Consider the following 27,975-nt stretch of genomic DNA (forward strand, 5'->3'; position numbering starts at 1 on the left):
GCTTTTCATTATGCCACTCTGTCTCTTCCAAGAGGCAAGTGGAAGTTTATACCATCCCCACTTCCCTTTCCCACCTGGCAACGATTGAATTCCCAAGGACTTGCAATTTAACTTTTTGTTATGACTGCTTTTCTCTGAGTTATTTAATTAGAATCCACAGCTTTTGGCAGGAAAATAGTCAATCCAGCATATTTCCACCAAGCAATGTCTTTAGGAGAGAAAGTTGAAGTGAGCAAATGGAAGAGAAGGAATGCCCAGTAGTAGCTGCTGGAATATATTAGTTGCCGAGAAGTTTCAGTGGGAGTGTCAGTCACCGTGAATTAGATTTTTAGGGGAAGTGTCCTGAGAAACAAGAATGGGCTAGAGCAAAATGTGTAAGACATAGCGCAGAAGTTTTGGAGTTCTCCCAAACCTGTCATCCTTTAATGGAGGAAATTTTTGGAGCAAAGGCAGGACCTGTGTTGATGGAATGATCTTGAGAAATGCCTTCCAAGGACACCTTTAAACCTTCCTACCCAGACCTGATGGTTTGAAAGGCTTTTCAGTTAGATAAGTAAGATTTTAAAAGCAATAGTTAATATATGTCCTATTTTTAAAATCACCAAATATTATGTGGGTTAATGGACAATTATCATTAAGCATTCTAAAGGGATAAAAATCGCTAGAGAAACATAGTTTAGAGTGAACTGCCACAAAAGAAAAATTTTCAATGCTAGGTGAAAAAACCTTGGTTTTACTGGTGCAGACAAGTATGGATTAAGAGGGCTTTCCCCCTCTTTGAGTCAAAGCACTTCATTATTGGTGGGTGGAAAGCTGAAGGATTGTGGAGTCTATTGAGAAACGCCCTCAACAGGGAAGGCAAGATCCTGCTATTCAGGATGGTAATATCAGTATGGTTATTTATCATGTCACCCCCTCAAACATTTCAGGTACATATTTTGTCTAGTAAATAGTTGGTGACATGATTCTCTGCATGGTGTTGATGAGAAACTATTTTTTGATCTGTTTTCCTTGAAGCCTGTAGGTTTCTGAAAATTGGGTTTTCTGCTGGCATGATTGCAATAATGTCTACTGGAGTTGAAAATTGTGCCTATTTTTCCAAGAATAAGTTGTAAATCCTGTTAAATTGCAATGTCAAGCCCAAACCTTGCATCAAAGATAACGTAGATAAAATAGTAGACTAGCTTCCATCCAGGGAATGTGAGGGTATTTAGACCCCTTCATGCCTGAAAACATTTCACTTAAGTGCGAACATTGGATATATTACCCAGGGAGTTGAAACATAGGCAACTAAAGGGAGCTGGGTGTTTCAATATGTCAAATTAAGTGTCATCTTCCTCATAATCGTGAAACCATTCCGTGGGACTACTTGAACCAAGTTAGCTTCCAAATTGGTATGATGTTACATTGGCAGGTCTAAGCTAAAAGAAAAAAAATAGTTCTGGCATGGACATCATAAAATAAAAAAAAACAATTTATTGGTGCAGGTCCATGGCCCAGCACTATGGCAAATGGTTAAACCTGTAAAACTTTTGCTTCTCTATCTTCCAATTATACTCACTTGGAAAAAGCCAAACTCAATTAATCTGAGTTAAATCCAACTTTCCCTCTGTTCTACACCTTCACCCAAGTTGTTGAGATGAGGTTTGCTCAAGTAAATCATACTACCTTTCTGATTTCATCTTTTGATCACATATCACCAATGGACATGCAAAAGCACCACAAAATCCTACTACTTGTCTAGGACATTTAATTTACCACTCCCTAAGATACTCTTTTGTCTATTCACCCCTATCTTTAAATCTCCTCCTCTCTTTCCACACATTTCACACTCAGCTGTGAAACAGCACACCTTTCTTTCTACTTTTATTTTAACAACACGTTGGAATAAAGCAAACTTTTTTATACTGCTAAGTTCACCAGCCTACCGTTCCCTCCATTTAGAGTAGACAAACTGCCTGCTACTAAGGTCAACTGCTACATTTATGTTCTCAACCTCTCTCTCAAAGACTTTGCTCCTTCAATTATCTCCTCTCCTGCATGACCAATTTCTGTCTCAATATGGGATCATCCCCATGAGCATACTAAGATAGCTTTTTATTCACACATTTTAAGGAAAACATTTCCTTGAGGTATGGCCCTATTGATTCCATCCAAAAACTCCTCCAAGAGTTGTCTGTATTCAGTATCTTCACTCTCTCACATTCCATTCTCTCCTTAACCAAATCCAGTGAGGTTTTTTTTTTCCTTCAGTAAAATCCAGTTTTTATTTTGCAAACGCTAATGTATAAAACTTTCTATACATTAAAGCAAATAATATATAAAAATATTGCTGTTAACCGTAGTCCATAGTTTGCAATAAGTACATTGTTTCCCATACACCACTCTAGCATTAACTCCTTGTAACAGGGTTGTGCATTTCCAATGAGGTTTTTATTCCCAGCAAAATGGCTATGTTAAGGTCACTGATGAACTCTGTGTTACCAAATCCATTGGTCAATTCTCAGTTTTCATCTTACCTGACCCCTTTGCATAATTTGACCCAGTTCCACCTGTTTTTCTGCCGACCTCACTATTTTCTAGTTTGTGCTGCTGGTTCCTTTTTTCTTTTTCATGTTGTAGTTGAAAGTCTCAATTCTGAGCCTTCTTCTCCAGCTCCTCTCCATGGGTGATTACATTTAGTTCCTTGACTTTAAATAAAATCTTTCTGTTGAAGACTCCTAAACATTTGTCTGCAGCTCAGATTTCTCCCCCATTCAAGCCCTCTTCATTAGTATCTATTACTCCTTAACAGATTAGCCCAAAACCTAGTGACTTAAAAAAAACAACATTTATTATGACAGATTCTGTGGGTCAGGAATTTGGGCATGACTGAACTGTGTCCCCAGGATCAGGGTCTCTCACCAGGTGCTGGCTGGGGACATGGTTATCTCAAGGTTTGATGGGGGCAGGATCACTTCCAAGTTCACCCAATGGTTGCTGGCAGGGTTAAGTTCTCTACAAGTTGTTGAACTGAGGGCTTCAGTCCCTTATTTTCTTGCCACGTGGGCTGCTGCATAGGACAGCTAACAATACAGCAGCTGGTTTCATCAAAGTGAGTGAGAGTGAGTAAAATGGAAGTCATGGTTTTTTTTTTTTATCTTAATCTCAGAAGCAACATCCCATCACTTTTGCCTTATTAGTGAGTCACTAAGTTTATCCCATACTCAAAGGGTTAGGATTATATAAGGTCATGAATAAAAGGAGGCAGAGATCATTGGGCCATCTTAAAAGGCTGCCTAACACATTCATATAGCAAATGAACTTGGATATGAAATAGGCATCTCAAATTTAAAGTGTCCAAAACAGAACACATCTTCCCAACATCTTCCCAAACTTGTTTTATCCCTAGGCTTCTCCATCTCAGCTAATGGTTGCACAGTACATTTCTATTCTCTGGCCAAATCTGGGAGTCATCTTTGATTTCTATTTTACTTTCTGCCCACACCCAATACTTTAGTAACTCTTGTTGCTGTTATCTCCAAATTACAGTCTGGTGGCTGTCCATCATTACTTTTGTAAAAACTCTATGACAGTATCATTTCTTGCCTGGATACTGATTAGCCTCAAGCCTAATTAGTATTTTTTCTCCCCCCATTTTTGTTTCATTATAGTCCTTTCTTCACGTGGTAGTCAAGGTGAATTTTATTTTTCTATTTAAAATTACAAGAAAGAAGCAGGGGGCTTAGATAATAAAAATCTTTGAGATTAGTGACTACAGCAAGTACCTAGTTGAAAACTGCATAAATATCACCTGCAAAGAATTTCAGTCCATGCACTGACTTTGTAAGCACACACCGTCCTAAGAAATAGTAGCACTGTTTGCAGGTAGATCATTGAATATGGATCATTTGTGTCCTCACTCGTATGTATATTTGCATGAGACATTTTAGAACTAACTCTGTTTTATTATTGAGTATTTTAAATGTTATCAGTGACAGTTGGGAGAGGTACTTTATATCGACAACAATAGCACCTATCTGATTGAAAATTTGTAAGGAATAAGATAGTCCATGTAAAATACTTAATGTGTGCCTGACACTTAGTGAGTATTCAACAAAGGTTAATGATTTTTATTAATAGGATCAAAGCCAGAATCTGTGAAATCAGATATGAATTTGTAGATAATTATCACAATTATCTCTAAATTTGATGCTAATCATAAACCAGAATATTCAGTTTAGCTTTCTGGCTTAAGAAATGTTGTATTAACTTCCTGTTGCTGCTGTAACAAATTACCACAAACTCAGTGGCTTGAAACAACACGAATGTGTTTTCTTATAGTTCTGAAGGCTGAAAGTCCAAAATGACTCCTGCAGGGCTAAAATCAAGTTATCAGCAATGCTTGTTCTTTCTGGCGGCTCTGTCTCGGGAAGAAGCTGTTCTCTGCCACTTCCAGGTTCTAGCGGTTGCTGACATGCCTTGACTCCTGACGGCATCACTTCAATCTCTGCTCCCGTTGTCACATAGCCTTCTCCCTACCTTTGACACTCGTGCCTTCCTCTTATCAGGATTCTTGTGATTACATGGGCCCACCTGGATAATCCAGGATAATTTTCCCACCTAAAGACCCTTAACTTAATCACATGTGTAAAGTCCCTTTTTCCGTGTAAGGCAACGTGCTCACAGGTTCCAGGGAGTAGGATGTGGACATCTTTGGAAGGACATTATCCTGTCTACCACTGATGTAGTCACTGTCTTTTAACAGTTCTTTTAAAACAAATGTCACATATCAATACTGTCAGGATGAAGAAACCTTGCCGTAGAGCAGTGCTTCTTAACCTTGGCTGCGCTTCAGAATCCCTTGGGGAACTTTAAAGCTACTATTGCTTAGACCTTCGCTTCTCCAGGTGTGGTCCATGGACCAGAAGCTTTGGCATCACCTGGGTCACTCCTGGCTTTGAAAGCTCCCCAGGTGATCCCAAAGTGCAGCCAAGCACTGCCGTAGCTTTTCTCCCATGATCCCACCCTCCTCACAAGTTGTTATACCTGTGGATACAGAGTTTAGTTGGAAAAATAAAACTTTTTGCTACATGCAACAATCAAATATTGGAGCTCTAACAAACAGAAATCCGCTTTTTCTTGAGCGTTGCAGTAAGTTGCCTCGACATGTTGAATTTTAAAAACAGAAGTGTGGTAAGGGTCAGGTTTATCTATCAGTTAAATATATTTGCAGGAAGAACTCACAAAGGAGAGCTAATCAGCTCTGCTCAGATCATGTTTGCAGCCAGGAAGAGCAGTGATGGAATATATTTGCTTTCCTTCCCTGGTTTTTTCACTTGCCTCGTCCAATCTGCTATCTTCGGAACTCAAAAAATTTCTGTGGCATGAGCTTTTGCAGCTGAATTACAGTGGAGGGCATGATGAATATGAAAGGAGTAAAAAAGGTGAGTTAGAAAAGTGGCAGATGGGAACCGCATATTGTTTTTATTTATGCTCTCTGTTCTTGTGCACAGTGCACATTCTATTCTAGCAAGTCAGGTTCATCCATTTACTAGATTTTCTTCTGTCACGAAATAAGCAGGAGTTGCATTGAATTTTACACAATTTTCTGGCAGTGTTAAGAATACTTTGATTTCCCCAATAATTACCTGGTATTTTAAGTTTGGAATTATTTTGTATAGTTAATTCAGTCAAGGCTATTGGTATCAGCGCAACCTTGTAAATATTCAGTGACTTATAACAATAAAGGGTAAAGCAGAACCAACCAGGCACCGATGTTTAATGCTAATCATACATCATTGTATTTGATTTTCATAGTAATCCTCTCAGGTAAACTATTACCCAGCCCATTTTACAGATGAGGGAACCGCAGCATGGAGATATTAAGTAGTAGCAGTTTGTCGAAGGTTGCACAGATAGTAAGAAGTCAAGCTGGGTTTCAGACACAGGCAGTTTTATTCCAGAGAGTCTGCACTTTACCGTTTTCATTTTGTATATTTCTTCAGGTCTGTCTTTGCAGACAAGCATCAGCTAGTGCCTGGGATTTTCTAAGCTATAGCCGGCTGACTACCTGAGGCAACTCGAGACTGTGTAGCAGAAGATTCTTGACAATGACCTTGCTAGTGAGGCCTTTTCTAGCAAGCTGTGTCCCAGCCACCATTCCCCTAGGAAGGGTCATTCCTGTACCTGGAAAAAGTTGAGAGCAAGGCCTAGGGTCTCAAAATACATTTCGTTGCTCTTGTTGATGATGTCATGGAAATGGACTTTCCCTATGCATCATTATAGTTTCACTGATCTCTTATTTAGCTGCCTTGAAGGTGTCTATGCATTACTATTCACATGATTTCTGATTAAAACCCCATGATGGTAAGCACTGACTAGAATACAAAATCTAACCCAGGGTAGCTTATTATAATTTCTCATTTAAACGTTTAAAACTACTTCCCTTATCTCAAAGCATTAATTGACTAACTTGATTATAATAAATGAATGTAGTGTTAAGGGATAATTTTCAAAAAAGATAAAATCATGACTTTCATAAAGATATGAAATGAACACATGTCAGATTTTATTTAACTCACTAATTAATGAGGGAGCCATGAAAGATACTATGTCCGGTTCAAAGCAGATACCGAAAAAACACAAATTTATATGCAGCAAAGAAATGTTGAAATGAATTTGCCACAACTGGTCTATCCATAGAACAATAATCAGTTGCATTCCATTGGACACAATGAATTTGCATTCCTATGGATAAGAATTATTTGCATTGCTATTAGTTTTCTAGAAGTTAATTTTTATCTTTACAGAGTTGTAAAATAGCTAGTCAAAGACAAAGGTGCACACCTGCATAAGATCAGATAATCCCCAGAGGCTCCAGCATTCCATTGAAAAGGTAGCCACTGATCTCTTTGGCTCATTCCAGAGTCTCAAAATTGTCCTTAAAGTGGTATCACGTGGATGCATTTATAAGCATTTCTTCTACAATATACACTCCATTCTTTCAATTGTCAATAAATATTTACTTGGGGACTATTATGTCCTTGGAACAGTTTATTGGGTAATGTAAACAGACCAGGAACTGTGTGTGTCTCTCTCTGTCTCTTTGTCTAGAATCTACTGTTAAGATTTAAGATGACTATTTTACTGTTTTTATTAGTGAGCCATAAAGTGAATCTTATGGTTGAGAAGATTGGAAATTGTAGTAAGAAAATATTTGGTACACTATGGGTTATTAGGATGACTCTTGGATTTAGGAAATGTTTTTTACTTGTAGAATTAAAATTACAGTAAATCATCCAACTTCTTGAATAATTTAAGATAATTTGATTCCCTAAACCTTTCTAAGGAATACTTAAAATGGTACAAATGCATATATAATTTTATGAAAAGCAATGCATGTTTTTTTTTTTTTTTTAAATGGGAAAATAGCAGTATAGAGGAAAATCAAACTCAGGATAATTACTTATGGCAAACATCATATTATATGCTGCTGTAGTTCTTCCTAGTCATTCTTCTATCATCTATATTAGTATTATTCATAATAATACTGTATGGCAGTGACTATTTTTCCAAGTGATTAACTTCTTAAAAAACATTTCTGCAGGTTGGATAAATACATCATCTTATAGATATTCTCTATAATTTCTTTTAATACTTCTCTTTATTAATATTTATATAAATTAATAATGCTTTCCTAAAAATATCCTCACATAAATCTCTATCTGGATTTATGATTGTTTATTTAAGGTAGTATATTAGGTTTCTGTTGCTGAGTAACAAATTACCACAAATCTAGGAGCTTATATCAACACAAGTTTATTGTCTCACATTTCCTGTGGGTCAGGAGTCTCGGCTTGGGTTTGCTGGGCGCTCTGCTCAGGGCATCACGAGACTGAAATCAAGGTGTTGGCCAGTGCTGGGATCTCATCTGAGGCTTGGGGATCTCCTCCAAGCACATGTAGTTGTTGGCAGAATTCAGCTCCTTATAAATATAGGACTGAGGCCCTCAGTTCCTAGAGGCTGCCCACCATTCCCTGCCTTGTGGCACTCTCTGCAACATGGCAGTTTGATTCTTCAAAGCCCATAGGAGAGCATCTCTGCTGCTTTGAATTTCTCCGATTTCCTCTGTCTCTGATCTCTAGACCCTCTTGTAAAGGGCTCACCTGATTAGGTCAGGCCCACCCAGGATAATCTCTCTTTTGATTAACTTCAACTGATTAGTGACCTATAGTACACCTACAAAACTCCATCTCTGCCATATAACATAACCTAATCATAGGAGTGATATCCTATCGTGTTCACAGGATCTTCCCATACTCAAGGAGAAGGGATAATACAGGGTGTGAACACTAGGGGGGCAGGAATCTTGGAGGCATGTTGGAATTTTTGATACCACAAATATCAAGAAGTAAGATGATAGATTCACAGTGTTTAAATATTTTGAAGGCCATATATATAGAGAAATTGCTTTACAGTAGTAATGTACCAGTATTCACTCACACTACCCGATAATGAGCCTACTTGTTTTACTGTAGCCACATCAACATAAGTGATCTTTTAAATAACTTTTATTACTCTTTTTTCTTTCTCTATAATTTTCTATGTATATATATGTAACATTACAAAATATGGCACCTTTTTAATTTGAGAAAATTATAAACTATTTTTAATATACATTTTTAAATTATTAGTGCATTTGGTGAATTTTTATATTTAGTGATTATGTTTTCTATGTATTATTTATTAATTCTGTTTGGCCAATTTCTATATGCATTCTGTTTGCTCATTTTCCCACTAGATTTGTAAGAGTTCTTTATAGATTACGAATAATACTAGCCTGTTGAAATTTTTGTTGGAATATTCTTGCTAATTTATAATTTGACCTTTAATTTCCCTTTTAATTTTTAAAAATTTCATGTTGTAAAATTTGACATTATTTTTAGAACACTTTCTATTCCTTTATGATGGGAAAACTCTCCCTGTATGAAGATTACATAATAAAAGTATTCTTTGGAATTTTATGGTGGGCTTTTTATAAAAATTCAAGATATTTATTTTAGCATGTGATAGGATGTGTGATTTTAACTTTATTTCTCCCCAGACAGTCATGTCTTTGAAGCATTTTTTTTGTTTGTTTTAACTTTTTATTTTGAAATACTTTCAAATTTACAGGACAGCTACAAAAATAATAAAAGCCCCATATGGAGAACTCCAACATACGCACCCCTACAGATAGATACCTAGCTTCGCCAATTCTAACAGTTTGCCACATTTGCCATATTATTCTATCTATATATCCATCTAGCTATCTTTTTATCTGTCAATCCATTTTTTGAACACTTAAGTGTAGGTTGTATACATCATGCTCCTTGAACATTTATTACTGTCATGCACATTTCCTAAGAATGAGGATTTTCACTTATGCAGCCAGCCCTAAGTGCAGTTATCAGGGTCAAGAAATTTTACATTAATATAAAGCTTACAAGAAAAATATATAAAGATTACAGTCTTTGTTCCATTTTTTTCATATGACCCAGTAATGTTCCTTTGAGCTTTTTCTCCTCCCATGTTAGATCCCATCCAGGATCATGCATTGTATTTAATTTTCATTGTCTCTTTAGTTTCTCTTTCTTATTTTCTTTCTTTTTTATCTGTAGGACTATATATATAAAACACAAATTCTCCCGTATCAGCCACTCTGAAACATATCATTGCATGGGATTAATCACATTCACAATATTGTGGTACCTTACCATATTCCATTACTAAAATTTTCCCATCTCCTCCAACAGAAACCCAACACCCGTTATGCATTAACTTCCCATTTCCAGTGGCAGCCCCCCATTCCTGGCAATCTGCATTGTAATTTCTGTCTCTGTGAGCTTGCATATTAACTGATATTTTCTTTGTAGTTACCATGGGGCTTAAATGTAACCTCCTAAATCTCTAACAATCTTGTTTCCTTTGATACCAAATTAACCTCAATAGTATTCATAAATGATATTCCTGTATCCTTCTGTACCCCCACCTTTATGTAATTCTTGTCACATATTACATACTTATACATTGTGAATCCCAAACCACTGACTTATTCTATTTCATACATCTGCCTTTTAGATCTTGTAGGAAGTAAAAAGTGTAGTCACAAACCCAAAATACAATAGTACTGGCCTTTACATTTACTCATGTCATTACACTCACCGGAAATCTTTATTTCTTCATGCGACTTTGATCTATTTTCTATTGTGCTTTTCTTTCGACCTGCAGAACTCTGTTTAGCATCTCTTATAGGACTGGTCTAGTGGTGAAAAACCCTCTCGGTTTTTGTTTTTCTGGGAATGTCTTAACCTTTCCCTCATTTTTGAAAGACAGTTTTGTTGGATATACAATTCTTGGTTGGCAGCTTTTGCTTTCAGCACTTTAAATACGTCTTCCCACTGCCTTCTTTCCTCCATGGTTTATGATGATAAATCAACCCTTAATCTTATTAAGGCTCCCTTGTATGTGACATGTAGCTTCTCTCTCGCAGCTTTCAGAATTCTCTGTCTTTTACATTTGACAGTTTGATTATAACATGCCATGGTGTGGGTTTAATTGGGTTTATACTGTTTGGAATTTGTTGAGTATCTTGGATGTGCATATTCATGTTTTTCATTAAATTTGGGAAGCGTTCAGCCAGTAATTCTTTGAATATTCTCCCTTCCCCTGTCTCTTCTCCTTCTGGGACTCACACAGTGCATATATTGGTACACTTGATTGTGTCCCACAGTTTCCTTAGGCTCTCTTCAGTTTTCTTCATTCTTCTTTCTGCTCCACAGATTGGATGATTTCATTTGTCCTATCTTCAAGTTCACTGATTTCTTTCTTCTGCCAGTTCCAATGTGCTATTGAACCCCTATAGGGAATTTTTAATTTCCGTTACTGTGGTCTTCAACTTTGGTTCCTCTTCATAATTCCCATCCCTTTATTGATATTCTCTTTGGTTTCATCTATAATTTTCCTGATTTCCTTTAGTTCTTTGTGTTTTCCTTTAGCTCTTTGTGTATATTTAGGAACATTTTTCAAAGTCTTTGTCTGGTATGTCTCAGTCTGGTCCTCCTCATTGATGGTTTCTAATGCTTTAATCTCCTTTGCCTGGGCCATTGCTTCCATGTTCTTTGTATGTTTTGTGACCTTTTGTTTAAAACTGGACATTTTGATATTTTAATGTGTTATTGTTGGAGTTTAGAGGTGTCTGTTCCTTAATCTTGTATCTATCTAGTGGTATGACAGAGCTTTCCCTGAATATCAGAAGCTAACCACCCCCCCCCCCCAAATAAATAAACAAAAACAAAGGAAGAAAAGAAAATGCTTTGCAGATTGACCTGTGCAAGTGCTCTTCTTCAGGACTTAGCCATACAGTGAGTTTAGAGATTAGCTCCAGGCCAAAGCCTAGGGTCCTCCCTGATCCTTTCTGCATGTGCATCTTGTCTTGGGCATGCAGGTGTGGCCCTAGGAATTCTCACATTAACACGGATACAAGTGTCCCCTCTTCCCTAGGAAAGAGTTTCCTCACAGTCCTGGCCACTGCACTGTATGTCCGTCCTATAGCCAGCAATCCCTTGCCCTAGGCAGCATGACTTGACTTCTCTCCTACTGCATTCTGTAGGAGAGCTTGGTGAACTGTCTTCTACATGGAGGGCAAGTTCTGGGATGATGAGTCACTCAGCCCACCAACAGAGACTGGGCCAGATACACAGGCTCCCAGTGTGTGCACAAAGATTACTCTGACACCTCTGGAACTGGGACCAGGGATTCGCACTGGGAGTGCAGGTGAGCTCCACCCTGAGCCAGCAAGAGGTGGAGGAGGGGCCAGCTGGGGTGACAGGAGATTTTAGTGCTTTTAAGTAGCCTGTATAAGTAGCCTGTTTCTTGATTTGGCACTCACCCTGTTATTGCAATAACTGTTCTCTGGAGCCTTGGGAAGAAGGTTTCTGCCATTTCTTGCTGGTTGTTCAAAGCTTTGGTGGGGGAACAGAGCCCTGAAGCATCTCTCTCTGCCATCTTGATCGGGGTGGGTCAAGCATCATTTTTTAATTCAATGCTATATGCTTCCTTTTTATTGTTCTTACATACTCTGATATTGATGTAGTGTTGTGTATATCCTTATTGGATATGTCAGTATTTGTAGCTGTACTATGCTTTCTACTAGAGTAGAATTATAATGCATTTTGATATCATGTAGCACATGTCCTATTTAAGTCTGCTACCTTTTCCTCAATTTCTGTCTTACTTATTATTTCATTCAAATTTTAGACTTAGTTTATCAAGAACTCACAATAAAAAAAATCCTGTTTGTATTTTGACCAGAAGTGCCTAATATCTATTTGGAACAAATTAACACTTTTTGTCAATATTTTTATCCATTCATATTTTTACTTTGTTTAGTAAATTTTGTTTAGTAAATTTTGGTAATTTACATTCTCAGAAAATCATCCAGTCTGTAAAATTTCCAAATTTAAAAAAATCGAAAGCATTCTAGATTTGTTATGTCCTTGTATTCTCATACTTACTTCTAATTTTTATATTATTGGTCTTATTTTTTTAGTAGATTTGACCAAAATTTGGTGAACTCCTTATAATACAAAGCTGGTTATGTCACTCAGTTCCTTAAATGCCATTGTCTTCCTACCTACTGAAGTATCTGGTCCACACCTTCCTGAGACTCAAGCAAGACTTCTCTCTACTGGATTCCATTACATCGTTTCAGCCTCACCTGGAGCCACCCATAGTAACTGTAGGCACTGCTCCAGAATTAATCAGTCTGTTGATCTGCAGGACATTCCAAAGCATTTTATGCCAGGTTGCTCTACATCAGACTCCACAGTGTTTATTTCTTGGGACAATGTTTAAATGAGGAATGAATGCATTGTGGACAGGGTTATTTGACCACAAAGTGTTATATTCTTCATCACTTTGTAGGGGAATCTGCCAAGATCTATATGACTGCAGGTCTTACTGGCACCTTGGCCTTTTAGTCAGAATATGAATTAGCTTTTGGCGATCGGGGTAGAAGCCTAGTTAAAAGATCTGGAACTTTAACCCTCCTTTTTGAGCCCAGCTCCATAGGAATGCTCTTCTGATTAGGATTGTGTAAAAAAAAAAATCAGTATCTGGGCCAATTTGTAACAAAAAAAAATTATCTTAATGACCTAAAACTTATTTTAGATAATCTAAATATATTCTTACATACATACATCCCTGAATCGAATAGATTGTCATGTATATTGTTTTATTTGCACTAGTGGATTTTCAACTACACCACAGTCTCTCTTTGTCCTTCTTTACCTGGACTCTCCTGTCCCCCACTATTTAATCGCACTCCATCCTAGTCAATCGTGAGCTAACTGCTCTTCCTACTTCCAAAGTCAGCCCAAATGTCACTCTTATTTGGAAATGTTTTCATGACCACTTCAGGAATATTCAAGCACTTCACATAAGAGTTTTGAGAGTTTGTCTCTTTTAACGTGAGATGCCTTTGTTGTCATTATTGATTTCCATGTCTCTCTTCTGTGGGACCCCTGGCCTTGGTGACTATTTCCTAATCATCTCATATCTCCAATACTTAGAACTGCATCTGAAATATGGTTGTCACTCAGTAATTTTTAAAATAAATGTATAAGTATCTTCATAACCTATGAGTGGTGGATTTTCTTCAAGATAGCAATGAAAGGTTCATGGTGTAATAAACAGGTTTTCTTGTGATTAATTTTACATGTCATGCTTTTTAGTAACTTTGAGTTGCAGAGTCTGTAACAGTCTCTGTTTCTCCTCTCCACAGGGAGACTCTGTCTCATGGCTTTAACATGCATTGCCTTGTGTACATTGTACACTTGGAAAATATTTTATCTGTATTATACACAAATGGAGATTTTAAAAATGCTTTTTAAATTTACAGTGAAAAATGATTGTTCTAATACTGAGTTTATTAATGTCAAAACTTTAAGGATTAAATCAAAGATAGTGGATCGTATAGCTCATTATTACTTACTAGCCTGGAATGTAGAGAAAGGCATCATAGGAAAATGAAAACTAGCATTTAAAAAAAATGTGTGCAATTGAATGCTACTGTTAAACAAAACAATGTGATGGTCAATGTAAAGACAGTTGTTTTATTTAAGGCTTATAAAACTTTGAAGTAGGTATTTGCTACCATAATACATTGAAAAAAAGTAGGTCAACATGAAATAAATATGGCACATAGCTATGTCCATGACTTCCAGATGAGAAAGCTGGAGCTTATAAAAATGAAATAACTTGCCTAACATAACATATGGTAAGACTCTTAATCCAATTCTTTCTCATTCCAAAACCCATTTTCTCTGTTTTGAAATAGACTAATTAATGTGGCTCCCCTCCATTGCACTTCCAAACTTATCTTTGTTTTCAGTCACCTGTACTTCCTTTTTCATCTGCCTATAAGAGAAGGTGTCCTAACTTCTCCATACTAACATCTATTTCCTTCTAGGCCCCAGGGTTCAAAGTCTAAACTGCCTTCTTTTCTCAACTCATTCTTTCTGTTTTTCCTAATCCATGTTTTTTTTATTCACACTCCCTGTAGCTGCTCTTTGTTACTTCCTATTTCTTCCTCTTGACTCCTTTGCTTGTCACATAAATATTTTTAAGCCCCAGGGTATCTGCACTCTCTGCCTCTGCTTCACCTTTGCCTCAGTTTACATATATGTCCAGGCCATCTCTGACTGTCCCTTAGGTTATTAATCTAGACTGCACACCCTCACCTTTCAGAAACAAGCATATGAAGCTTATTTTTCACCTTAAATATCCTGATTACGTCCTCATTGTTCTAATGTAAAGACTCTGGCCAATAACGCCAGCAGCATCTTAACTCTAAAGCCAACTGTCTCTTTTTACTCCTTCAAATACATGAGCTCTACTGATTGTCCCCTTAAATATTCATATTTCATTGACCTCTTTTTTGATTCACACTCCCTCTAACTGCTTGCCTTTTGTTACTTCCTTTTTCTCCCAGTTGACTCCTTTGCCTGTCACGTGAATATTTGTAGGCCCCAGGGTTCAAAGTCTAAGCTGCCTTCTCTTTACTCATGGTTCCTGTTTTTCCTAATCCTTGTGCTTAACTTCAACTACCATTACAATGTAGTTATCCTCCATCTCTCTAGCAAATACCTACTAGCTCCTGGCTAGTATTTTTAATTAGCAACAAGGTAATTCTAAGAGGAGATTCCATGGTCAATTTAACTCAATATGCCCAAAATATAACTTGAAATGTTTCTTCACCCACATTGCCTAGAATATCTTTTGTATATCTCCATATTGGTAAATACTATCATAATAGACTGAGTTGCTCAAACTAAGCCTCAGATCCACTTTTGAAGCTGCTTTTTAATGCCACTTCCTTTAATATCACTAAATTCTATTTATTCCCAAATCTATTCTCTACTCCCATTATTCATTGCTACTGCCTTAAGGCTGACCCTTTTCCTCTTCTTCGTGTACTTGCTAACTAACTAGTTTCTTCCAACTTCAATCTGCATTCTAAGATATAGTTCAGATTATGCACTTAGAAGCATCTACCAGCTCTTTATTGTCTCTACTTCAAAGAATCTTAGGACTGTGTGAAAGTGGAGCAGATCAGAAATCTCGGGTGAGTCACCATATGTACTCTGAGGAAACTTATTCAATGTACATATTATTTTCATGATAAGAAAGTGAAGAAAGTAAAACTGAATGAAATATTCTTGAATTATGAAGTTAGTCAGAAGATGGGTGAAAAATCATTGTAGGATGCATAAGGGAAAATTCCCAACTTCTTACCTTGCATATTGTGATGTTAACAATCCTACATTGACATCTTAAACTTCTGTTATTATCGTTCACACTCTCTGGCCTATTTCACATCATTCCTGGAACTTGCTATTTCATATTCTCAATATATTAGTTTCCTATTGTTGCTATAGCAAATCACCACAAAGTTTCTGGCTTAAAATAATGCAAATTTATTATCCTTCAGTTCATGAGGTCAGAGAAGTCTGAAATGGGTCTCACTCAGCTAAAGTTGAGGTTTTGGCAAGGTCACATTCCTTCTAGATGCTCTGGGAGAGAATCTCTTTCCTTTTCTTTACCAGCTTCTAGAGGCTGCCTGTATTCCTTGGCTCATGGCCCCTTCCTCTGTCTTCAAGGCATATCACTCCACCTCTGACCTCTGCTGCCATCATCACATCTTCTCTCTCTGACTCTCCTGCCTCCCTCTTGTGATTGCATTGGTATCACCTGTGTAATCTGGGATAACGCTCCCCATCTCAAGATCTTTAACTTAATCGCATCTACAAATTCCCTTTTTAACATGTAGCAGTAACAGTCACAGGTTCTGGGGATTTGGATGTGAACATCTTTGGGGGCCATTATTCTGCCTACCACACTTGCTATTTCACTTATCCTTTGTCCTAGACTTAGAGTGCCCTTTCCCTTAGAAAGCCTCTCCTCACTGACCCCGTTGAAACACTTCTTTCCCTGAAAGTCCTTTCCTAAGCTTTCACTATACCCAACCTGGAGCAGAATTAATAGATTCCTCCCTCTACTCCCTTGGCCCATTATACTCACCATATGGCATCAGGGCTAGTCTAATTAAGTAAGCAAGTATTTGTTTCCTTTATTGGTCTGAGATCCTTCTTTATTAGAGTGCATTGCCTTGTCTTTATGTCCCCACTGCATCATAGCACAACACTTTGTAACTAGTATATTCTCAGTAAGTGTTTATAAAATGATGAGTACAAATGCCAAAATTCAACCACATACAATAGCAGCCACATTTAGCCTTTTCATTCATTCATATCTTCAACTAATGTTCATTGAGCACTAGAAATACAAAGATGAATAATACACACATTCACTCTGGAGGGGCTTTGAGTCTGATAAAAGAGAAAGTCATAAATAAATGTATAAGCTAATTGTGTGGAATGGGATGTAAAGAAGGCTGATATGTACAGAAAACTTCACAGGAGAGACAACATGAGTATTGTCTATAATATTGGTAGTAACAACAATAACAATTGAACTGTAATAACAAAAACAGCTTTCATTTATTGTGTTCTACGTGCCAGTGCTGTTCTGGACACAATGTTGCATGTACTATTATAATACCTATTTTGCAGATGAAGAAACTAGGTATACAGAGGTCAAGTCATTTGCCCCAAATCATACAGCTGATAGATGGCAAAGCTGGGGTGAGAACTCAGACAGACTGATTTCAGAGCCCTGCTCTTGACCACTGTGATATGCACATCGTGCATCAAGTTTAGGAGTAGTTTATGTGAAATCAAGGGGTGAATGGTGTTCTTGACAGGAATCAGGCAAGTAATTTCAGGTTGGTTGATCCAAAAATGGAAGCTTCGTGAAATTAGGTCACTGATTCTCTGAATTACAATGAGAAAATACATGAGAACCTCAGTAAAAGGATTATATGCAGTTTGCATTGCTATTTCTGGGTAAAAACTTTAATTATGCCACAAGTACAGGATGGCTGGGATGTCTATGGCTAGACATATTTAAGCTGCCCTTCAATTTAAGATACAATGAATTTCTCCAGAGGTTGTACGGATTATTGTGTATTGACCGAGATGTAAGTCAGCGAAATGTGACATAATTCACTTTTGTTTTCCCTAATAACACAGAGTTTCGAGAGATTTAATTAAGGTTCATGATCTTAACCAAATTGATGCTCTCCAAACCAATTTAATTTTCAGAAATAGAATCACAAACTAGCCTGTATGCTTTCTATAAGTGAAATGACTAAGGAATTAGTGTTTTGAACAAGAATAAAGTAATAAGATAGTTAAGCTGGAAGGTCTTGCAGTGTGGAGTTGGATCCTGGAGTTTCGTGGGCAGTGCTGATTAAACTCACACTGAGAGAGGAACTGACTCTTGCTGCTAACCTGAAGGCTGAAGATATCAACTTGAAGATTTCCAGCAGCTCCACTTAGTGCCGTGGTTGGCAAATGGGATTTGGGTTTTAGGAATGCATGACTCAGGCTTGTGCTTTAATGTGGCAGTTTGTCAGATGTGTCTGATGAGTTAGCTCTTTGGACTAGGTTTCATTTATGTCTTTATGTGAACTGAAGGTCCTTGGTTGGAAAACTGAAGCAGGCTTTCATCATTTAAAGGTGCTGGCATTCAAATAGCTTATTCTCAATGCTATTTTAAAAATTCACTGACTTTCTGATTAAAATGATGATGGTGACACTTTGATACAAGTGAATGGCTTTTCATTTTTTTGTGAATTAAAATGTGTTTTAACGGACTTTTATTCATGTGAATGAATTAATCATTTAAAAATATCAGAGGCATTTGAGGCTCTAGGAGAGCACAAAATGTCACTGTCAAATCACAGTTTCAGCTTCCTCATCTTTAATAAAGACACAGTGACTGAAAGCTGGATGTGATCAGTCCTCAGATGTCTTGCAAAGAAACTTGTGCTGTCTTGGGTTCACAGTATATTTGAGCTGTGTTCTGACTTGCTACTTTTTGAAATTGAGTCTTTCAGCTCTACCATCTCAGTCTCATACAAAAAGAAAAGAAGGGTGCTTTTCTGAGGAAAGACAATGTTCATTTCAGTTAATTTCAATTGATATATGTGTCCTTTTTGAAATCAAAACTCTAGGTTAGTGTCGCTTTTAGTGCCCCTCTGAGAATCTTGTAATAGGAGGAAATGATATATCTTTCAAGCTTTCATGGACAGTGTACTTTATTTCAATAGAGAATAAAGTCTTAAAATTCTCTTGAAGTAGCTTTTTGAGTTTTGTTTTTTTCTAGAGAATGGTAAAGTCACAATTAAATGCTTAGAGGCATGAAATTTATTATTTCTTCTTGACTGGAAAGACTGGCATTCAATAAAACCATATTCTATTACACCATGGAACATTAACAATGTCAATATTTGCTTATTTATATTAAAAAAATTGTTAGTGACGCATTCCTACTGAAGGGATTTTTTTCACTTATTTAAATACAAGTAGGGCCTCTAAATATAGGGAGAATCTAAATCTTAAGTGAATATAAGATTTTAAAACATTTGGGGAGGTCTATAAAGACATAATTTTGTATTAGTGCTTTTGAGTTTATTTAGAAAACATTAACATAGGGGAAAATATAATAGAGAGTTCATGTTCTTTCCTTTTGTGGAATTCATTGCCCCAATCATGCATGATTAAAAGGCCAACAAAAACTCTTATAATATTGCTATATCTTTTTAAAATATGTATGTTTTCTTTTTTATCTTTGCTTTAGGGAACAGCCTTTAAGAGCCGGAAGATGAAAGCTCCGATTCCACACTTGATTCTCTTATATGCTACTTTTACTCAGAGTTTGAAGGTTGTGACCAAAAGAGGCTCTGGTAAGCCGAGTTCCTTTCTTCTCTCTCCTTTTGATGGCTTGACATGATGGTAAATTTACATGTGTACCATACGTGAAGAGGTTGAGAATTAAGGGGAATCCGTATTGTGGTGCTAGTGTATATATATCTTTAAATGGGTGGAGCCTACTCATAAGAGATTGGAAAGGCGGTAATGGGTTAAAAAGTATGGCTTATTTTGTTAATCACTATGAATTGGAATGGATTCAATACTGAAAGCTCGCATTTTTGTTTCATTTTATTATATGATTTTCACACTCTTTAGAGTATCATTTTAATTTTTGTATGGAAATATTAATGTGAATTTTTTCGTGATGTTACCACTTCAATGTCAGCTATGCCTAGGGCAGATACCTTTTTGGGTTGTATTTCAGCTGATTTAATGAATTATTTTCAAGTATTTAAAGAATGCACCAGAGTTATTGAAGAAAATGTCATGGGGAAATTCCTTAATATTTTAGTAGGAAAATAGAGGTGAAGTAGAATGGTAAAATGAAGGGAGCTGATAAATAGATTAATGTTGAAACATGTGGAAAACTTTACATGTTTTCAGGCATCTTGGATTTTGGTTGACTTTTAATACTTGGAGTTAGAAAAATGTACAAGGTGACTTTGAATAAATACTGTTATTGATATGAAGTTGTAGCTTGTCTGATAAGTTACTTATTGTACAAAGCCTTTCCATATTCACACTTTATGTGGGAGTACAGAATTTTTGCAGATTTTGGGTATAATGAGGAAATAGAATGCATTAAATCTGTTAGTTCCAGAGAGATAGTATGCAAAAAAAGATAACATGCAAGAATCTTCAGAGTATTGTGATGTGAAGAATTGCATGAGCAAATGTAGATTTGTAGTTCAGAAAGGAGAGGGGATGATATTATACTAAAAAAGGACACATGGAAGGGAAATAGTGAGTTTGGCTTGTTCACATCCCATCTGGGGAGAAAGTCTAGGGAGATATTTGGAGGAGGTTTGTGCATGGACAAGGGGATGGTTTTGGTGCATAGTTGAGGGTAAAAGAAATTTTACTGAGCCTATGAGTTCTAGAACTTTTGGTTATTGTACAACTCTTGTATCTGCCATGCACACGGTTGTAGTCAGTGTGAAAAAGTAAAGTGTTTCTACGTTTATATGTTATTTTGTCTGTTCTTGGTAATGGGAAACAATCCTAGGGCAGGATAATGGTGTGAAAGCTGTTGTAGTTAGAATAGATTACTGGCAAACAGCAGATATTTTGATTTCTTTGTCTGCCACTTGCAAGTCCAGCATACCCTTGAGAGTTAGAGTGGATATAAGGGGGAATAAATAGTGACAAAAGCTGATAAAATTCTCCAACAGGGATATTTTCTAGACAAGTAGTTTACATCAAAAGCATTTAACATGGATCTTGAGGATACTGTCCCTGTAGAAGAGAAATGCTCATCTCTTTAAGCATTATAAGAAAATGAAAAGAGTTCATCCAAAATACAAATATTCACCAAATCTCAAACACTTCATTTTTCTGGATGTCATACCTGACCTGACCACATAAAAACCATTTTCTATTCTTTCTGTATATGTCAGATCCATGGTTTGTTTATTGAAATGCAGACGTGATTTCCTTTTCCATCATTCAATGATGGTGACAGGTTCATTCCACAAGCGCTCTAATTTAGAAAAAAAAAAAATTTTATTATATTGTGACTTTGTGTGTTTGAGAAGCATGGGAGCAGAGCTAGAAATATGGGACAGTTGACAATTTGTATCTCTTTCTGCTCTGGAGACCTCAGAAAGCTCAATGACCTGTCTCAAATTAAATTTTTATTTTAATGCCATAGGTATAATTATTTTAGGAGAGTGTTAATGAAATGCTCTCCCAAGAACAAAGTTGTAGCATAACTATTTTACATCTCGCCAACCAAATGTGTTTTCTCTATGGCAATTTAAAAATGTTAAAGCATGCAGGTACTGAGATTACACAGCTTGTTTCGTTTGTTTACTTTCTGGATAGTGTAAATTAAGATAGGGTCTTCCCGTGTCAATGTTGGGACTCAGGTGGATGGGAGGTTTTTTTTTTTTTTTCCCTTTGAGTTTGAGTGTGCAATTTAGAAATAAATAAGCTTTTCCTAGCCATATACTTTCATAGCTTGCACTCATTTCATCCGATGTCTGTTACCATGGCATCTTTGCTTCAGAAAAGCTGATATGTCGCTTACTGAAGAGCACCACTACTGATCTCCATAGATCAAGTAGAAGAGGAGTGCACTTGGCATCTTCTGCTTAAAAGATTAATGGCCCAATCTTCACGCCCAGTCCAACCTATAAAACCAGAGGCACCAAGGCCAGGGAATAAAAATCCATTTTTTATGTTTGATCTTTCTTATTAACTGAGAGGGGTACTTATCCTTGTTCTTTTCTCTTATCACTTAAAACTCTTTTTATGCTTGATTTTATAAATCTTTTTGAAAATTCTGTAAACATGATTCATAACTCAATGCTTTTCACATCTTTTGCTTGAATATTATTTTTATTTCGTTGTGACCACTAGAAAACCAGAACTAGATATTTTAATAACCAAGAATATGTAAAATATGATTATAATGCATGTGATAATGTTGATTAGTTTTTAATGGCATGTTAAATGTGTATAGTGTTTACTTTAGATGTCTACATCTGGTCACTCCATAAAATTTTAGAAGTAGGTTTTGTTTCTCATTAACAGATCTACTTTTAAAGTAATAGGAGATCTTCATACACAACCTGGAGATGCATTGTTTTTTATCACACTGGCTTATATTCCAATTGTTATTAATTTAAGAAACAAATTAAATATAATAAAGGAGTTATACTATCATAACATCCTTGATTGAATTATTTAAAAATTCAATTTTAAAATGTATTCTTTTAAACATCACTTTGAATATACATATGGTATGACAATCAAGGACTGAATCTGGTCTCTCACGTAACATGTTAAAGTTGGGCATGCATTTAGAATCAAGGCCTTTAACATCTATGGAAGCAGGCACTAGCCTTTGTTGCATGATAGATTTTTTTTTCCTGGTACAATTTTATATCCTTCTTTTAGTTTTTATAAGAAGCACTTGAAGAAAGAGAAGACTATCAATATTACTGATTCCCCTCAAGTGTGTGGAGTGTTGTAGTAATTCAGTAAGTAAACATTTGAGTTGCTGTCAATTGTAGAATTCTGTACAAAAACCACATGTAAAGCAAATGCTTGCTTGGTGAGTCTTTGTATCTCAATCAGTTCAGAAGGTTTGGCTTAATATTCCTGTATCTTTCTTTCTTTCTTTTTAAAGTGTATTTGCCTGCAAATAAAAAAATATATTTTGAATGTTCTTATTATGTCTTTTTAAACTTTGTTACCTCTAAAAACATTGTCATTACTTTGTATGAAGGGATAAAGTACATGAAATGCTGTCTCTTTATAGGGTCGTTTCAAGAGATCAGTATGGTCTGTTCTAATAATGATTATTCTTAAATATTTCTCTATTTTATATAACCAGTAGAATTTGGGTAGGTTTTATGGGCAGGGAAATAATGTAAACTGTTGTTTCCTCTAGCACTTTGAGGGAACCAAAAGCGTGAGTTGTGGTTTGGCTGACGAGTTTGGCACAGTACCGAGAAATGAAAGCTCAAGGGGCCTGGATGTAAAGATGAGGGAAGAGAGAGGGCTCCGTGACGATTCACCCTTTGTCTTTTGCTCTTTCATACCTGCTCCCAGACTACAAGATGTTGAGCACATGACTTATGTATGCTTATAACCCCTACTGTGTCAAGCATGGTGTGTGATCCACAGTCAAAGTTCAAGGAAATGTCTTAATGAATTAATGACTGCATGAATGAACAAATGAGTGAATGAGTGGCTTTAATGTTCCACTCGGTTACATCAGTGAGTATGCTACAGGAACAACACAGTATTAGAAAGAAAAAGTTAAGATAAAATAGAGGCATTTAAGATAAAGTGTTTCTTTTTCATGGAGAAAAATTAGTGTAATGTATAATGTGGACTGTTGAAGCAAAAGCTATAAATTCAGAATAAGCAATATTTAAGACATGCTAAAGGTTTAGATAAAGACAGTGAACCTTTATAAAAAAATTAATGATTTCATGAGTTTGAAGTACAGTGCAAAATTTGTTAGAAAGAAAAAGAAATGACAGATATTAGAGCTGCTTTAAAGAAGTATTTATGTCGTTATACAGTCATTTTGATTTTAATGGTATTAGTCAATAATGGGTATCATGTGAAGCTCATGAGTACTGATATGTGATAAATAAGCAAGTGACTTCAATGTAAAAGAAAAAAGTATTCACAGTTACTAGAAAATATGGAGTCGAGTATGCAGCTATATTACATAAATCAAAGAGCACATGTTATTCTAGAAGGGACTTCATATATATAAAAGCGCCTAAAGCAGCCAGCTACTAGAAAGTAAAATGGTTACCACAGGGAGTTGATCTTCTCTTCATTCCAGGATCTGACAGTGGACACCTGTTTTTATAGAATCATTTATTTAGATACAATTCTTCCTGACATCAAGAAGAGGGCAAAACCTCTCGAGAGGTTTTCCCAAATGCATGCCTCTGGGTCCAAATAATTTATGAAGGATAGGGATAGTTAAATAACCAAAGACACAATTTAGGTTCTGACCTTTCTGTTTGTTATCTCTGGGTGTTTATTCATTTAAGTGGAAGAAATTATGCTACTGTGTAAAGAATGTGAGATTTAACTGAATAGGAGTGAGAAAGCCTCATGGGATATTTCCATCTCATGCCAACGTGATTTATGTGTAGCAGCTCTCTTGGGCATTCCTGGAAGTCAATGAGCTTAATTCCATGTGATTAAGAGGCAATCTAGTCCCTCAGCATCTGCCTTTTATTATGTTACCATGTGTTTATTCCCAGTTTGTGAAATATGTCAAAACGTATGAGGTGTTTCTCCTTATTTTCCTTTGGGATAGCTTACAAGACCAAACTTCTTAGGTTTTGTTTCTTTACTTTTTGAAGTGAAAAAATACACTTTAATTTTGCTTTTTAAAAAAATTCCTGTCTTTTATTTATTGTGTAACTTTTTATAAATTTTGAAATTAGATTGAGTTCTCTTAATATTCATTGAAATGATGTCTTGATAATAAGTCTAACAAAAAATGGAACTTGACTAATAAAATAAAATTATCCGGTATCTATGTTTAATAATGATCTGCTATACCTGTGAATTCTACCACAAACTGACCCTCTCAGTTTTAATCGTAAGTACCATTTTATGTTGAGATGGCACAAATTAATGTCAATTGTGAAGACTGAAGCCTAATTCATGATGAGTTTACCTGGAGAAGGTAAAAGTCAATATGGAGGAATCTTGTAGGATGAATAGTATTTCAATGGAGAGGGGAATATTCCAAGTTAATAAATACAGCAGTGTGGCACTGTTTCTTGGGGATAATAAAGAGATAGCATGTTCTAGATGTTCAATGGGAGAGGTAGGGGGCACAAGTGAAGAGCCAGTCAGTAGTGGCCATTTTTAGGCATATTAAGGAATTGATGTTTATTCTACAGATGACAGCACAGAAATTGGCCACTGCTTGGACCAGAGGATGAACCCCTGATCCAATGGCAGTCTATTGTAGACCTGCAAGTGATCCATGAGATGGCTTGAAAATTAGGAACACCAGTGTATTAGTTTCCTATTGCTGCTGTAACAAATGACCACAGATTTAGTGGCTTAAAGTTACACAAATTTATTATCTTACAGTTCTGGAGCTCAGAAGTCTGATATGGTTTAAGTGGGCTGTACTCCTCATGGAGGTTTTAAGGTTGAATCTGTTCTTTCCCTTTTCTAGCTTCTAGTGGCTACTTCCATTCTTTGGCTCATGGCCCATATCACTCTGACCTCTGCTTCCATCTTATATCTCCTTCTCTGACTTTGCCTCTCCTGCCTCCCTGTTTACAATATAAGGGCCATTGTGATTACATTGTCCTACCTGGATTATTCAGCATAATCTCCCCATCTCAAGATCTTTAATATCTGCAAAGTCCCTTTTACAGTGGAAGGTAGCATAGTCTCAGGTTCGAGAGTTTAGTACATCAACATCTTTGGGGGGAAATTATTTTGCCTACTACCACTGGTGTTTAGCTAAGTCAGTCAAATAAGCTTTTTATCAAATTTGGACTGGAGACTAGAGAAAAGATGGTTAGTCTGGAGCCAAATGGAAATGGAGAAGATAAGAACTGGGGTAGTTTAGAATTTATGCTGAAGGGACCATGTGATCTGTGGTCCATGAGAGAAGAGAGAGAAGGAGTGGAGGTGAAAAGGAGGAAAGGGGAAAAGGAATTAGGGCAAGGAAAGAAGAATGAAGGAAGGAAGGGAAGGAGAATGAGAGTAAACACACCCAAGTGCTGCTTTGGGTCTTGATAATTTTCAGCCTCATCTACAGTCCACAAATACACTTTTTCCTTATGGTGTCCTGAAGGAGCCTGTGTTCCTTTCAACCAAAAATACTTGACACAAAAATGATTTCTTGAATCAAGGTAACAGCAGTGAGAACAGGGAAGACACAGAGTGAACGAGAGTGTGCAACGTTTCAGTTAGAATCCATTGAGCTTGATGATCAATTAGATGTGGGAAGTTAGAAGGAGGTGAAGAACTTATTTCTGTAATGGAGGATTGTGATGCCATTAAGCATATTGAAGGCTCCCAGTGCACAAAACCTGAAAGGTACACCTATTTAAAGGGAATGGTAGGAATGTCTGTGACTATCATGCAATCTACTTTGTGGGCTTCATATTGGGTATGAAGGGTTTCATGTGCCTTACAAGGGTTTTAAAATTTTATCTTGTAGAACAAAAAAGTTTCAGCTGAGGTATTTAACTACTTTGCAAATCCCTTTAGTAGAAAATTTGGTCTGTGAAGTTGGGTCTCCTGATTTGGCAGATCTATTCCCTGTAGTGTCTTCTGTACATCATAAAGTGGGGAACTCCTTGCTGTGCAAGTGCCTGTGTTATGCACATTTGTACCTTTCCATCAGTAAAGCTGTCTTTACAAAGAAGGAAAGACACATAATCAAGCTATAAAGGGTTACACAATAGAATGGTATGGCCTGATCTGTTTTCTGAGAGAATAACACTCCCTGGGTGAAAGACTGTAGTGGAATTCCACAGTGACTGGTCAGGGACCCAACAGAAGTCATGTTGGAGAATACTGAGGGTCTAAAAGCAGTCCTAGGTACTGAAAACATGTTTCTGAGGCAGAATAAATAGGGTCGATTGAATGTTTAGAGGTGGATTGTGAAACAGTTTCATGGGGGGGGAGTTAGATTGATGGCGTCACCAATTACAGAGAATAGGGAACATAGAGAATAGGGGACACAGGAGGAGGGACAGTTTTTCTTGGGAGTAGGGATTGGATGAGTTCAGTTTGGAACATGTGAGGTATGACTGTCACTGGATGTATTGAGCTGGTGGACTTATTGGTCCAAAGCTTGGAATAAAAGTCAGTGCTAGACATATGGAGTTTGAAGGTATCCACTTATTAAGAGCAATATTAGGGATTGAGATCACCCAGAAGGAGCATGCAGAGAGAAGAGGGAAAGGAAAGGTGAAACTGAGAGAATCAAGGGCCTTGTGAAACACCAGCCTTGAAAAAATTGGCTGAGAAAGGGTAGAGGCAGTTAGGGAAAGAGACAAAATGAGAGTTAAGAGAGGGAGAAAGAAGACCAAGAGGGGAGAAAATTTAAAACTGGAAGGGTGATAGTGTTAAATTCCGTGGAGAGCTGAGTTAGACAAATGAAAATAGGCCATTACATCAAAATTCAGGGGAAAAAAGGAAACCTGAAAGAAGGCAGTGTCTGATTTTTTTTTTTTTTGGTATTATTCAAAGTCAATATATTAGAAGGGTTGTTGTGTTTTTTTGTTTGTTTGCCTAACTCTTTAGAAATATCAGTTTTTAAATTTAGGTAAAACAAGTGCAATATGGTTAGTCATCCATGCTAATGGAAAGAATTGAACTATAGAAAGTATAAAATTTTCTCCAATCAATTTACCTGCCTTGGAAATATGTTTGCCATAGATTAACCTCCTCAAGGTAGGGTAATACTGATTCAATTTTCATTCCCTCATTTCACACAAACAGATAAATAGGTGGCTTATGAGTACATTAAAATTTGCCATGGTTAATCCTCATGTTGACTATGATAAGTTGGCAGGACATTTCTACAGACAGCTAATATTGACATACAAACTTTTGTCTTCAATGATGATCACTAAACAGACGTGCTCTGAGTTATTTTTCCCAAAGCGGTGGCGTTTGTTCTGATGAGGATTATGCACTCCAGCTTCTAATGAGTCTCGGAAACTTGCAGAGCCTCAGTTTCCTTTTCAGAAATATAAGTTTTGAACTACAGTATCTTTAGTGAAAATAGTAGTTTATCCATTCTTTCATTTTACAGTATTTATTGAACACCTTCAATGCATTCTCAGTATATGAATTGACACTTCTTTTCCATAACATATTTTCCATATTCGCAAATTGATCACGTGTTTAGATGGGCTGAATTTGTGGCCAGGGT

The 27,975-nt window shown here is 36.6% G+C and overlaps 1 protein-coding gene across 1 annotated transcript in view; it reads left to right on the top strand.

The window, feature by feature from the left end:
• Positions 1–27,975, top strand: part of IL1RAPL1 (interleukin 1 receptor accessory protein like 1) — a 1,449,662-nt gene that overhangs the window by 179,602 nt on the left and 1,242,085 nt on the right. Inside the window, exon 2 of the mRNA XM_037821603.1 lies at positions 19,285–19,390. Coding sequence (XP_037677531.1) covers positions 19,309–19,390 — 82 coding nt within the window. The 5' untranslated portion in view covers positions 19,285–19,308. The remainder of the gene's footprint in view (positions 1–19,284; positions 19,391–27,975) is intronic.

Source organism: Choloepus didactylus, chromosome X, assembly GCF_015220235.1.
Source record: "Choloepus didactylus isolate mChoDid1 chromosome X, mChoDid1.pri, whole genome shotgun sequence".
In the NCBI taxonomy this organism is placed as follows: Eukaryota; Metazoa; Chordata; class Mammalia; order Pilosa; family Megalonychidae; genus Choloepus; species Choloepus didactylus.